Source organism: Globicephala melas, chromosome 2 (assembly GCF_963455315.2).
Source record: "Globicephala melas chromosome 2, mGloMel1.2, whole genome shotgun sequence".
NCBI classification, from domain to species: Eukaryota; Metazoa; Chordata; class Mammalia; order Artiodactyla; family Delphinidae; genus Globicephala; species Globicephala melas.
Window position 1 is genome coordinate 101,196,256 of NC_083315.2, and position 14,235 is coordinate 101,210,490.

Here is a 14,235-nt window from a genome sequence, read left to right on the forward strand (position 1 = left end):
CAAGGCACTATGCTACATCCTGTGGGAGGTACAGAAGTAGTATAACAGATGGTCCTTGTCTTCTGGGAATTGACAGTCTAAACGGGAGGAAAGCAATACATATATATGAAGAAATAACCAATGATTCAAGGCAGAAAATTATACATCTTGAAGACAGTAAATGTTGTAGGAATTTAGAGGTGAGAGAGATCCCTCTGAATTAGGAGGGTCAGAGAAAGTTTTCTGGGGAGAGAGGGAGTCACCTGGGACCTCGGGATACATCTCAAGGAACAGTTGAGTTAAGTGGAGATAAAGAGAATTATGAAAGGTATGTTTGAGGAAAGAGAGAAAACCAGCCTGGCTGGGGTTGAGGCAATCAGTGGGAGAAAAGTCAGAGATAAAGTTAGAAAGATGGGTTTGCCAGATTACGGCAGACCTTGAATATCAGGCTAAGGAATTTATATTTTATTCTAGAGATAAATGAGGAACTGGCAATGGCTTATGAGACAGAGTGACCTGGTAAGGCCTCTCAATCCCAGACCAGGTCCCCCACTGCTACATCCTGGCTTGTCTAAAGGCATTGGTCTGGGAGCCAAAGATTCCAGCTTTCTGTCCCTGCTGCTTCCTCCAGATCCACAGCTGTTCCAGGAAAGGTCATGAGAATTCAAAGACCCAAAGTGAATCCCACATCTGACCCCGACTTGCTGTTTTTTTCACTTTCCCCGTCTACAAAAATGAGTCCACTACCTTTATTTATCCTGGGAGCAACACAATCAGGATAACAGAACTTGGATCTGCTCCTGCTTGGAGGGAAACTCTCACGGGCTTTCCGTCGGTATCCAGAGGCTGTGTGGAACTCCGGAAGAGAGAGAGGCTGGGCTCTGAAGGGTGGGCACCAATCCAGGCTTGGCCCTCGTCTCTTCCAGCCCCCCTCACCCCCTCCCAATGCAGGCTAGAGGAAGTAGCAGCTGTGGTCCTGTGGGGAAGACAGGCAGAGGTCCACCTGGCACTATTGGCATTTTCACAACACCCACCCGAACAACTTTAAACACACACACACACACACACACACACACACACACAGCAGCAGCAGCAGCAGCAGCAGCAGCAGCCTGGGGAGAGGTTAGGCCAAGAGCAGTGACTATGCCGCTAGAAGGAGAAGGAGGCTGGGGAGCTACCTCACATCCCTGGATAGAGGCTGCCATGTGAGGGGCTTTCTTCCCCCATCTTCTCTCCCACCATTTTTTTTTTTTTTTTTTTTCGGTACGTGGGCCTCTCACTGTTGTGGCCTCTCCTGTTGCGGAGCACAGGCTCCGGACGCACAGGCCCAGCGGCCATGGCTCACGGGCCCAGCCACTCCGCGGCATGTGGAAACTTCCCGGACCGGGGCACGAACCCGTGTCCCCTGCATTGGCAACCACTGCGCCACCAGGGAAGCCTGTCTCCCACCATTTTGTCTTCTGCTCTCCCTTCTTTAATTTTTCTCTTCTCTCTTCTGCCAGACTCCCTGCCCAGTCCTTGGCCTGATGCCTGACTCCTTTTGTTCTCCCTAACCCTGTTCCCCTTCCTCCATCCTTTCCTCTCGCCCTATGAATGTAGCGAAGGAAACATGGCAAAATTATCCTACCGAGTGCAAAGTGAAGTGGGTCTTGGAAGCTGGATAGTTTCAGCGAAAAAATAAACAAAATCACCTGCCTTATCCAAATAATGGAGGTGAAATAAGGGTTTCAGCTTGAACTGTGCAAATAGTAGGTTCGACTTTTCAGTTTTCACACGCAAACCTAACCCTTTACTCCCTCTTCCCTTTGAACTGGGACAGCATGGCTGTGTTGACTTTCACAGAGCACTAAGGAAGGCTTCTGGAGAACCCCGCATGATGAAGTTAAAGGGCAAACTGGGATAATTATAATGACAGGAAAATACAAGAGCAGAGGGCAGTTCAAGCCATGGTTTGGAAACATCTCACCCTAGAATAATGAGAAGTGAGGAGGAGTCCGGGCAGGCGAGGAATCCAAATGAGGTCCTGGCCTCCCACCCACTCCTCTCACCCCAGCCTCCAGTCCAGGGCTGGCCTGATCCACATTCTGTCCACAGTCTGCTTTAAACCATGGATTTTATCTCCAAACATTTGCATTTCTACAGCAGCAGAGGCATAATTCTCTACCCAGAAGTTCCAACTACAAAGATTCAGGCACCTGAACAAAGCAGTGAATGCGCTCCCCAGCCAAGGCCTCACAGAGCGGGAACCGGAGGAGCAAGAGGCCTGTGTGCACTGGCTCCTGCTTCTCTGTTGCCACCTAGTGGTGCTTCTCCCTCCAACACCATTTTTTATTCCAAAGATACTTCATCCTGACCCACAGCTATGCTCTCTATCTGCTAAAATGATGTCCCCTGACCTCAAAACAAACACGCATCTTCCTGACTCAAAATCCTAACTTCTGGACCGGAACACAAACTGTATGACCCATATGGTTTGCGTGGGCCTTTCTGCAGTCACATCCATGCAACAGCCAGGAGATTTTTTTTTTTTTTTTGGCTGCGTTGGGTCTTCGTGGCGGCGCGTGGGCTTTCTCTAGTTGTGGAGAGCGGGCTCTAGGCGTGCGGGCTTCAGTAGTTGTGGCACGTGGGCTCAGTAGTTGTGGCTCGTGGGCTGTAGAGCGCAGACTCAGTAGTTGTGGTTCACGGGCTTAGTTGCTCCGCAGCATGTGGGATCTTCCCAGACCAGGGCTCAAACCCGTGTCCCCTGCATTGGCAGGCGGACTCTCAACCACTGCGCCACCAGGGAAGTCCCACAGCCAGGGTATTTTTAAACAGATAAAGCTTTTACTCCTCCTCTTTTTTTTTTTTTTTTTTTTTTGGGCCATGCCGCATGGCTTGTGGGATCTTGAAGGATCCCAGTTCCCCAACCAGGGATTGAACCTGGGCCATGGCAGTGAAAACCGGGAATCTTAACCACTAGACCACCAGGGAACTCCCTTTATTCCTCTGCTTAGAACCCTCCTAGGGCTCCCCACTGTGTGCACAGCAAAACTCCTAATGGTCTCTGAGGCTTCCCATGATCTGGCCTCTGGTCCCTCTCCGACCCCATCACTCATCCGCTCCAGCCACACTGGACTCCTTACTGTCCCTCCAACTCCCCAGGCATCCATCTGCTTTAGGGCCTTTACAGTGCTGTCCTCTATGCTTGGAGCATTCTTCCCCAGACAAGCGTAAGTTCACTCTCACCTTGAAATCTTTGTCCCAGAGTCACCTACTTTAATGACCCTATTTAAAAATCACTGCCTGAACACTCTTTGACATAAATCGCAGCAAGATCTTTTTTACCACCTCCTAGAGTAATGAAAATAAAAACAAAAATAAACAAATGGGGCCTAATGAAACTTAAAAGCTTTTGCACAGCAAAGGAAACCATAAACAAGACGAAAAAATCCTCAGAATGGGAGAAAATATTTGCAAATGAAGCAACTGACAAGGGACTAATCTCCAAAATATACAAACAGCTCATGCAGCTCAATATCAAAATAACAAACAACCCAATCAAAAACTGGGAGGAAGACCTAAATAGACATTTCTCCAAAGAAGACATACAGATGGCCAACAAACACATGAAAAGATGCTCAACATCACTAATTATTAGAGAGATGCAAATCAAAACTACAATGAGGTATCACCTCACACTGGTCAGAATGGCCATCATCAAAAAATCACAAACAGTAAATTCTGGAGAAGGTGTGGACAAAAGGGAACCCTCTTACGCTGTTGGTGGGAACGTAAATTGATATAGCCACCATGGAGAACAGTATGGAGGTTCCTTAAAAAACTAAAAATAGAATTACCGTATGATCCAACAATCCAACTCCTGGGCATATACCCGGAGAAAACCATAATTCAAAAAGATACATGCACCCTAATGTTCATTGCAGCACTATTTACAATAGTCAGGACATGGAAGCAACCTAAATGTCCATCAACAGAGGAATGGATAAAGATGATGTGGTACACGTGTACAATAGAATATTACCCAGCCATAAAAAGGAACAAAATTGTGCCATTTGCAAAGACATGGATGGATCTAGAGACTGTCATACAGAATGAAGTAAGTCAGAAAGAGAAAAACAAATATTGTATATTAATGCATATATGTGGAATCTAGAAAAATGATATAGATGAACCTATCTGCAAAGCAGAAATAGAGACACAGATGTAGAGAACAAATGTATGGATACCAAGGGAGGAAGGGAGGGGTGGGATGAATTGGAGACTGGGATTGACATATATACACTACTATGTATAACATAGATGACTAATGAGAACCGACTGTATAGCACAGGGAACTCTACTCACTGCTCTGTGGTGACCTAAATGGGAAGGAAATCCAAAAAAGAGGGGTTATATGTATAAGTATAGCTGGTTCACTTTGCTGTACAGTAGAAACGAACACAATAGCATAAAGCAACTATACTCCAATGAAAAATAAATAAAAATAAAAATCACTGCCTACCAATCTCCATTTGTTCTTTTTTCCTTAGCAATGGTGTATTTTTTACTACCTTTCCTCCAATGAAATGTAAGGATTCCAAAGGTAGGGATTTTTGTATCTTTTATTCACTGATATATCCCAAGCACCTTGGCCCATAGTAGATGCTCAATAAATATTGACTACGTGAATGAACCTGAAACCACTATTCTGAGACCACCTACTACTTACAGGTGAAACCTGAAAACAAGAACACTGTTCATCTCAGTTTTCCAGGCCTTCCCATCCACAGATAGTGATGCTTCTCTTCCTCAGTGTCTCAGTTCTTCTGAGTCTCCCATGCCAAGCTCACTGGAGCCGCCGGAGCAGCGCGGACCCAAGCTCTCCACACAACTGTAACTGCCACAAGGAACGGGGAATACACAGTAGAGGAAGGTCTAGGCTGGCTGTACAGCACACCACCACCAATAGCATTTTCAAATTAGGACACTAAGCGTTGCAAATTTTAATAAAGTAGTAAGGGAAAGAGTGAAGGGTGACAGGTGTTGGGCGCCATCTCCAGGTAAAGCCAGATGACCTTGCTTGACCCTGGAACGGGAGGGACCCAGAGGGATGAATCATTGTAGAATAGCTGAGGTGGGATGGTGCTGCGCCTTGTGACTCTGGTGATTGGTCCACTTCCCTGTCTCCTCCATCTCCTCCAAAAGCTCAGCAGTAAGTCCTGATGACAGGAAGTAACTTTCCAGGCTATTCCATCTTTATCTCGGATCAGAAAAAGCAATCCTTACCACCACAGTGATTGGCTCTTCCCAGAATCAGAACCAGAGGTGTATATAGGAGATGATAAATGACAGCTCTCATTCGGGGTTGACACCTGAGTCAGGTGCATTACTAGTCATTAGAACCATGTGGCTAGGGACCAGGTCTAGCCTCTGAGTGTGAGGATTCAGGCTTCAGGCATCCTCACTGCTGAAGATGTTTAGGCAGATGTACCAGCTCCACAGATATCCACTTACTTGGGACACGTAAGTGAAGAGGCATGAACCTGATTCATTTCCTGATCCACGGCTACTCCCCAGCCTGCCCCCAAACAGAAGCACCACAAGCCAGGCCAGCTCTTAAGGAGTTCGGTGGTGAGAAGAGGCCCTCAGAGATCTGAGGCCCAGCGGAAGGCAGGTGCGTCCCGGTGAGCAGAAGCCACAACACGAGGATTTGGGGAGGAGGTAAGGCCTGTGGCGGGACGTGAGTGAGGAGAGAGGACAGGGAAGGGATGGGTTCTGGCCAGAGAACAGTATACTCAGGTGAGTGACAAGGTGGACAAAGGAGGGACTCAATGTGGAGGGGGTGAGTATACACACAGGGGAGAGAGGAGAGAGATACTGAGGGTTGGAGGCACAAAATGGGGCTATGGAGGAGATGGGGATGGGGTCATGGAGGGCGTGAGACACAGAGAAAGGAATAAGGACATAGGGACATGGGAACACAGAGGGATGGACCTGAGGGAGAGGAGATAGAGCAAGGAGTGGGAGGCATGAGGGACAGAATGAAGGAGGATAGGGATTCAGGGTGAGGGGGATGGAGCCCTAGGGTTAGGGGGTGGGGTCTTAGTGGTTTGGGGCACAGGGAGGGGAAGGGAGCGGAAAGACACAGGGTGAGGGAGGAAGGAGACAGCAGGGGAGGGAGATGGTGATTAGCTAGAAGGAGCAGGTTTAGCAAGGCTAATTTCCACCTCCTCTGTGCCCAGAGACCCCAGCCCTCCTTTCTGACTGTTCCCCCTAAGAGAGATGGTACCAGCCAGAGCAGGATTCTGCCCTCTGCTGCTGTTCCTGCTGCTGGGCCTGTGGATGGCCGACGACCCAGTCGGTGCCAAGCCCGGAAACATGACCTCAGCTCGGTGGTTTGAAACTCAGCACGTGCAGCCCAGGCCTCAGAGATGCAACACGGCGATGCAAAACATCAACAAGTACTCCAATCGCTGCAAAGACCTCAACACCTTCGTGCATGAATCCTTCTCCGGTGTGGCCGCCACTTGTCAGACGCCCAACATAACCTGCAAGAGAGGCCGTAAAAACTGCCACCGGAGCCAGAAGCCTGTATCCCTGACCATGTGTAACCTCACCTCAGGGAGGTACCCAGACTGCAGGTACAAGGAGAAGCAACTGAATGCTCCTTACATCGTGGCCTGTGACCCTCCCCAGAAAGGGGACTCTAGGAAATTCAAGCTGGTTCCTGTCCACCTGGACGATGTCCTTTAGGTTTCCAGCCAGCCGCGTGCTTGGGCCGCTCCTTAAATCCCTCTGCAGGCCTCTGGACCACTCCTCCTCAGCCCAGAAGGTTCTCTTCTGACATCTCTTGGGGCCCTTCCTAGCTCAGGCTCCTCTGAGAGGGTGGGACTGTGGGGAGTTGAGGTGATACATGAGTAGGCTAAACTCCAGAAGAGATGGCGATCTCTCAACTTTTCATTGCTGTTTTTTCATTAGCTTAGGGGTGTGGGTTCCTTGGTCTGTGCCTCCTACATCTTTCCCCTACCCCATCTTCTCACGGCAGCATGACGAGAGGAGGAAAGAAATGGAAAAGGAGTGTAGGGGATTTATGGCGAGAGCCACTCCTATTTCTAAATTAGGCCTCTTCCCCAGCTCTGATTGGCAGTGACGTGGCTTGTGGGCAGGGAGGTGGCCTGAAGGGAAGAAGACAAAGCAGCACCATTTCATATTTACATAGCATTTCACGCTTTTCACAGTGTGTCCACGTGACTCCCTTGTGAGATAGACATGACTAGGATTACTCATCTTCTTTAGGGATGAGGACGTTGAGATTGCAGAAAGAGTTGTTAATTAAAGAGCTTGTCAGCTTGGTTAGTAGCAGCAGCTGGACTTTAAAGTAGAAAGCGCACTTTCTACTTTACCGCTGGGTGGAAAAGGAGAGTGCTCTGCAGGGACCACAGGGGAACCAGCTAAGATCTCCCCCGTGAAACAATGTCCCGAGAGCTCTGAAGAGCCAGTTGCCCCATGTTGGCTGCAGTAAAGGTCATTACCGCTCTAGCCAAGGGACTGTTTATGAGCTGCTCCAAGGATCCTAATTCTCTCTCTCTCTCTGCCCCACCCCACCTCTCTGCCGTCCCCCTTCTCTAGTCCACTGCTCTTTCTTCCGGGGCCCTGGGCCTGGCTCTAGCTTGATTGCCTATAGCCCTGAAGGCACAGTGTCAGGGGAGTGTCCCAACTTCATCCCCCTGCTCCGGGATCACATTTCCCTTGACCTCAAGGGACTTCGTGGCCCAGTGCCCGCTTGTCACAAACAAGCTGGTGGGAGCTGCCAGAGCTTCCTTCCTCCCGATAAATGATCTCTCCTGCCTTGGTGCTTCCCTGGCTCTCTGCTCTGGCAATCCGCCCAGGCCAGAGGGGTTGAGATGTGGAAATGCCATCTCCCCGTCCTCCCCCCCACCCCTCCAAACCCCGGCTGCAGACACCACTTCTCCCTTCCTGGTGAGCAGAACTGGAGAAGCTATGGCTTTATGTAGACTCGGTCCTGATAGCTTCCCACTCCTAGCCCACACCCAGCATTGCCTGCAGCCTTGACCATCTCCAGCCCTTTCTCTCTTCCTTAATCTCAGTCCCAGACAAACTGCACTAAGCCCCATGCCCGCCCCACGCCCACCCTACTTGAGCACCCAAATACTACCTTGTTAGACCTTCCCTTCCCAGCTGTGGGGTCTACTCTCTACCTATCCCTCTCCCACACTCCAGCGCTCCCTTATGCCTTACCAGAGTCAGAGTAAGCTTTGGAGCCAGATACCATTGGGTGTAAATCTTGGCTCAGTCCTTTGTGGCTACATGACCTCAAGAAAACTGCACCTCTTTGCAACTATGTTTCCATGTATGGGAGTAATACTACCTACCCAACAGGATTTCAGGAAGATTTAGAAATGACATTTATGAGACCTTAGTCAAACCCAGGCACTGATAAGCATTCAATAATGATAGCTAGCTGTAGGTAACAGTAGCAATAGCCCTGTCCAGTCATATTCACCTTTGGCAAACACGCAGATACCCCTTTGGCAAATACCCCATTCAATTCTTCTTGAGGTCTTTCTTCTGCTAGAATGATGTTTATGAGTAGGCTGGAGAATAAGTCTGCAGGCAGAGTCCTGCTAGGTGGGCTGGGTGGTTTGAGATGGTGAGGAGAGAAGGTAGGGAAGGGATGATGAAAAGAAAGGGGAGCAGAGCATTGAACAATTCAATTCAAGCAGAGTGAGGGGTCAATACGTTGATGAGTCTTGAAAGTAGAGGGACAATAAATATACTTTATAGTCAAATGCCAAATGACTGAATGTAAAATCTATATATCCTGTGGTCACTGTACTGGGCATTTATCATTCTAAATACATGATTTTCAACTGAGGTGCATAGAAAACCAAGTCTCTTAGGGGTAGCTGATTTTTCTTTTCACTTTATTCTTTCTTCACAACTCTTTTTTTAATTCTTTATTGATGATATTTCTTATGGGTGTTATGGTTTTGGAGACATCCTCCTCACAAACTTTTTAAGTGGCTAAAATTATGCTTTTTTTTTTTTTTTGCGGTACACGGGCCTCTCAGTGTTGTGGCCTCTCCCGTTGCGGAGCACAGGCTCTGGACACGCAGGCTCAGCGGCCATGGTTCACGGGCCCAGCCGCTCCGCGGCATGTGGGATCCTCCCGGACCGGGGCACGAACCCGTGTCCCCTGCATCGGCAGGCGGACTCTCAACCACTGCGCCACCAGGGAAGCCCTAAAATTATGCTTTTAATGTATCCTCTCGAAATAAGAAGAATTTCCAAATACGGCTTTTTCTTGAAATACTCATGATCTAAATAGTATTAAATAACTTAACATTAAACATAATTCTAAAGCAATCTATGGTGTGGTGATAGCGGTCAGAATAGGGGTAACCTTGGGAAGTGCTAACTGGCAAGGTGTAAGAGGTAAGCTGGAGATGTTCTATTCTTGCTCTAGATATGTTTACTTTGTGAAAACTCATTGAGCTGTACACTTAAGATTTGTGTACTTTACTGTAAGCAAATTATACCTCAATTTAAAAATCTTCCTAAAAAAGTACAGTTTTTAAGGATTAGTTTGTTTAACATGAGAAATGCTAATATATCAATTCACAAAGATTATAATAGAATGAAATCATGGACTCATGATCTAATCTAATTTCTATTGTTCTGCTTTGTACCATTTGTTAAATTAAATAGTAGTTGTGCTAATTATTAAATTGTTGTAAATATTTTTGGTTCAAAAAGTATATAAGGTTTTTTTCCTAAAGTTATCCAGCTAATCCATGTTCTTCTATTAGTTGTATAACTGTCAACTAATTTTCCTATTTAACTATGTGAAAATTCTTCATAAAATTTATATGTAGTATAAGCTTTTACAACCATTAATTATTACAACATTTTTCTTAAAATAATAAATATGCATTTATATTTCCCCTGACTGATAGGATTTCAACATTTTTAAAGTTCATAAGGAGAATTTCACTTCCAGTCACATTCAGAGTACTCACCAATATCTGAAAGAGATTATTATTCAGATATTAACAATGAACCCAAATGACCTGCCTTGTTTTCATACAGATGCTTTAACAGATTAGATTTGACAGTCACCCATTCCTTCACATGATCCTGATCACAGCCAAGTTCAGGGATGCCAGGAATTATGTTGAAATAAGCATTTGGCTATTCGGCCTTTCAAAGGCTGAAGCTGAGGTTCAAAACGAGTAACAGGTTTGCGCCAGTTACCAAGGCTGCGTCTTGATACATTCCTACTTAAAGATTGAAAAATGGGAAAAGGAGACTGATTAGTTATGAGATTTCTGTTGCTGGGGGTGGGAGCTTGGAGTGGGGGAGGAGGGTGTCTAGGGGAGCATTGCCCAGCCTTGTGTAGATGGCTCTAAAGAGAATTGTTTCGACCTGGATCTAAGGAGCAGAAACAGAGTCCTGTACAGAAAGTAACCCAAGAACTGGAGCTGGTGTGAACTAGCTTTCTAGGAGTGAGACTATCTGAGATAGCCTAGGTAGGATACCTTTCTACATGACCCGAGTTCCCCAAAGTCTCCAGACTCTGAAGAAAATGACCCATAGACACTATGAAGAGGACCAGCTGAGTCAACAGAGAGAGAAGGGTCCTGATCTCAAGGGCAGCGTGTAGGAAGAGGAAGTGCCCTTGAGTCTGGAACCCTTTTGCTCACATTGATTCAGACAGCCCTCTTCATAGTGTCTCTGGCCCTAGGGGACGACCTTAGAACTACAGCAGCAGAAAACCGACCAACGCAGCAACAGCGTCCAGGGAGACTTCTCTGTGAGAACCCTGGCCCATTTCACCACATTCCTCCTACGCTCCTGCACAGCTGGGCCTCCAAAAGGGCTTCGAAGACTCCAGATCCTCATTTTAAAGTCCTCCTCCTACACCACCCGCCCACCTCCACCCCCGCATTCTACCATGGAGAGATAGAAAGAGCAGTCAGAGCTCTTACCAGGATGTGTTCCTGTGCAGGACTCCAAAGCCAGTAAGCTTGGGCGCATCCATGAAGCCATGGGGGCATGAGAAAACATTGCTAGTGAGGTCTTGTAGGAAGTTCACAAGAGGTGAGATAAGGAAAGATGTCTACCCGTAATGGAAATACAACCATGATGAAAAGTCCTCTTGATTTAGAGAGATTGGAATTTCCTCATCTATGCAAAGGTCACCTACTTCATAGAGTATTATGCAGATTAATGTGACAACATATATAAAGGGCTTAGTACAGTGGCTGGTGTGTAGGAAAAGTTTGAGAGATGTAATCATTTATATTTATTACTGTGATGTCAAACGTTGAGAAGCCAAACCTGTGATGGATGGAGCAGGCCTGACTTCCATGACAGAAGAACAAAGGACCTAAACAAAGGAGGCCAAACTCCTCCTCAGCCTCCTCTTGCCAAAAAGAACTTCCCAGCCAAGAGTATATAAGGTAGGGTTCAAGGTCAGACAAAAAGGACAATGTGTATTAATTTCTCTAGGTAAGGTAATTTGGAGTGGGGTGGGTAGGGGCAATGCTTTCAATTAGAGGGGGAAACAAAGGCTACTGAGTATTTATATTAAGACTACTTAAGGGGGTTTTTCTCATCTCTACCTTCCATGAATCCAGAGATATGGAAAGAAGGCAGAGGATTTAGGGCCACTAACTTTTGAGGGTGTCCTCCTTACCAGCTCCTCTCCAAAGGGTTCAACTGTCACAGCAGCTGATGGAGAGAAAGCTCTAGTGACATTTCCAACTTCCCCTCCTGAGTCATTTAAACTAGTCCTTAGGTAAGCTTACTGTCCCTTCACCTCCCTTGTGGAAGATCACTTGTATTTTTCCCACCCTCTGATTCAGCTCCATTTCCTAGTTTGTCTTCCATTACACAAGACTACCACCAACGGTGGTCCACTGCTTTCCAATGGATTGGTTACAATGGGAAAACATCACACTTGTTACTTTCTTCACATAGAAACTTAGTTGAAGTTACACATTTAAAACATAAACTGTACACCTGAAATTAACACAACATTGTAAATCAACACAACATTGTAAATCAACACAACATTGTAAATCAACTATATTTCCATTATAAACAAACAAACAAAACAAACAAACAAGCAAACAAACTGACCTAGTGAGAATCAATACAAATTCCTGCTTGGGCCATGGCATTTAGCACAAGACAGAACTTCACATCTGCATAGCTTTAGGCTCTTTCAGTAGATATTCATAAAATCATGTCTTAAGAGATTGTATCCAGTGACCTCAGAGATCATCTGGTCCTCCCCTCCGCATTTTGCAAATGAGAAAAATAAGACCGAGGGGACCCAAGATCGCATGATTAGTTTAAGTGAGAATTCAGGTTTCTTGAACCAGTCCAGTGATGTTCCCAAAGTGTCATTCTAGTTAATGGTCCCAAATGGATCTCAGACATCTTCCAAGGTCAAACTCATTATACCTGGACTGGCAAATCAATCAGCAAATGGGCAGGTTCCCAGATTGAGACAAAAGCATGTTCATTCAAGAAAGAGTGTTCAGTGCCCATGATCCTGAGGTGTTTACATTTCTGCCTCTCACTTGTGGACCACATCCCCTTCACCTGAATGCTCACATTGTATCAGTGAGATGGAAAAGAAAGTAGCACCCAAGAACTTGATGGTAAACTAGTCAAGCATGTCCCCGGACGATGCCATTGGCTGTTGGAGACATAAATAAGGGCATGCAGCAAGAACAAAAGTCTTCACTTCCCATCTGCTATTTGGGGCCAGGGTGAAAACATTGCAGAGATCCCATTTGGTGGACCTCCAGATGGGCCTGAAACATCCAAAATATTTTATCTTTGGTAAGTATCATCATTCTTTTTTTGTTTTTTGAATTTTATTTTATTAATTTTTTATACAGCAGGTTCTTATTAGTTATCCATTTAATACATGTTAGTGTATATATGTCAATCCCAAACTCCCAATTCATCACACCACCACCACCAACCCCCGGCCACTTTCCCCGCTTGGTGTCCATACGTTTGTTCTCTACATCTGTGTCTCTATTTCTGCCCTGCAAACTGGTTCGTCTGTACCATTTTTCTAGGTAGGATCAACATTCTTTACCCTCAAAGTTGGCACATCCAGGACTGGGTTTTCATGGTCAACTAGAGCCCACAGAGCAATGTTTCTCAGACTTTTCCCTGAAGTGCTAGTAATGGCCGAGGGGAATTAAGCACCTAAAGTCATGCCCAGCAGGAATGAGCTTTCTCTGAAGCCTCTTTCTTTTGCTTAACTAATATTTATAAAATAACCAAATGCACAGATTTTTTTCCCCCACATACTGCGAGGCTTGTGGGATTTTTAGTTCCCCAGCCAGGGATCAAACCCGGGCCCTCGGTAGGGAGAGTGCCGAGTCCTAACAACTGTACCACCAGGGAATTCCCCCAAAGATGTTTTATATGTTATCTTCAAACATCATTTGTGGTAATAATGGATCAACATTAATCTCCTGGTTTTGTTGACTGTACTGTAGTTATGTAGGCAAGAGTACTTGTAATTAGGGAATACTCATTTCTGTATAAAGGGGTAATGGAGCATTTTGTCTGTAACTTAGTCTCATATAGTTCAGAAATGTTAATAATTAGGGAATTTGGGTGAAGTAGATAGGGGAGCTCTGTGTACTATTTCTGAAACATATATAAATTTGAAATTATTTCAAATCAGAACCATTTAAAATTATTTTTTAAAGTAGTTGGTTTGAATTTTTCAATATACTCCATCAAAGTCTTATTTTATATAAAAACAATGTTTTAAATTACTTCCTTTCCCCCCAAAAATAGTTTTGGTAAAATTGGGATAGAAGACATTTATCTTGTGGCTTCGTGTATACTTTGTGCGTATCTGCGTTCAACCTAGGATAGGAGTGTACTGGCCTTAATGAGGTTTTCCTTAACTTGCTCGCTATGGGCTATGCCTCTGATCAGTATTTCTCTTTAGGAACTGAATGAGGAAGATAAGGTAGCCATGGAGCCAGGGCAATAGGAAGATTCCTCATATGCTAAAAAATGAGAAAATAGACATCGAGCACTTACAACAGTGACTGGGACCTAGAAACCCCTCAGCAAGTGTTTGCTCTGCTTTTATCATTGTCCTCATCGTCCCTGGGAGGTCCAGACACTGAACACAGGCTTGAAATAAGTCAAAGGCAACAAGACACATGTGAGGGGAGCCACATGCCTCCACTCTGGCTGGACTGAAGA

General features: G+C 45.8%; 1 protein-coding gene across 1 annotated transcript; it reads left to right on the forward strand.

Moving 5' to 3' along the window:
- The first annotated feature begins 5,630 nt into the window (after positions 1-5,630).
- RNASE8 (ribonuclease A family member 8) lies at positions 5,631-6,711 on the forward strand. The gene is made up of 2 exons (XM_060293594.2): positions 5,631-5,679; positions 6,237-6,711. Exon 2 carries the CDS (start codon positions 6,241-6,243, stop codon positions 6,709-6,711), a length of 471 nt encoding a protein of 156 aa, XP_060149577.1. The 5' UTR covers positions 5,631-5,679; positions 6,237-6,240.
- The last annotated feature ends 7,524 nt before the right edge of the window (positions 6,712-14,235 follow it).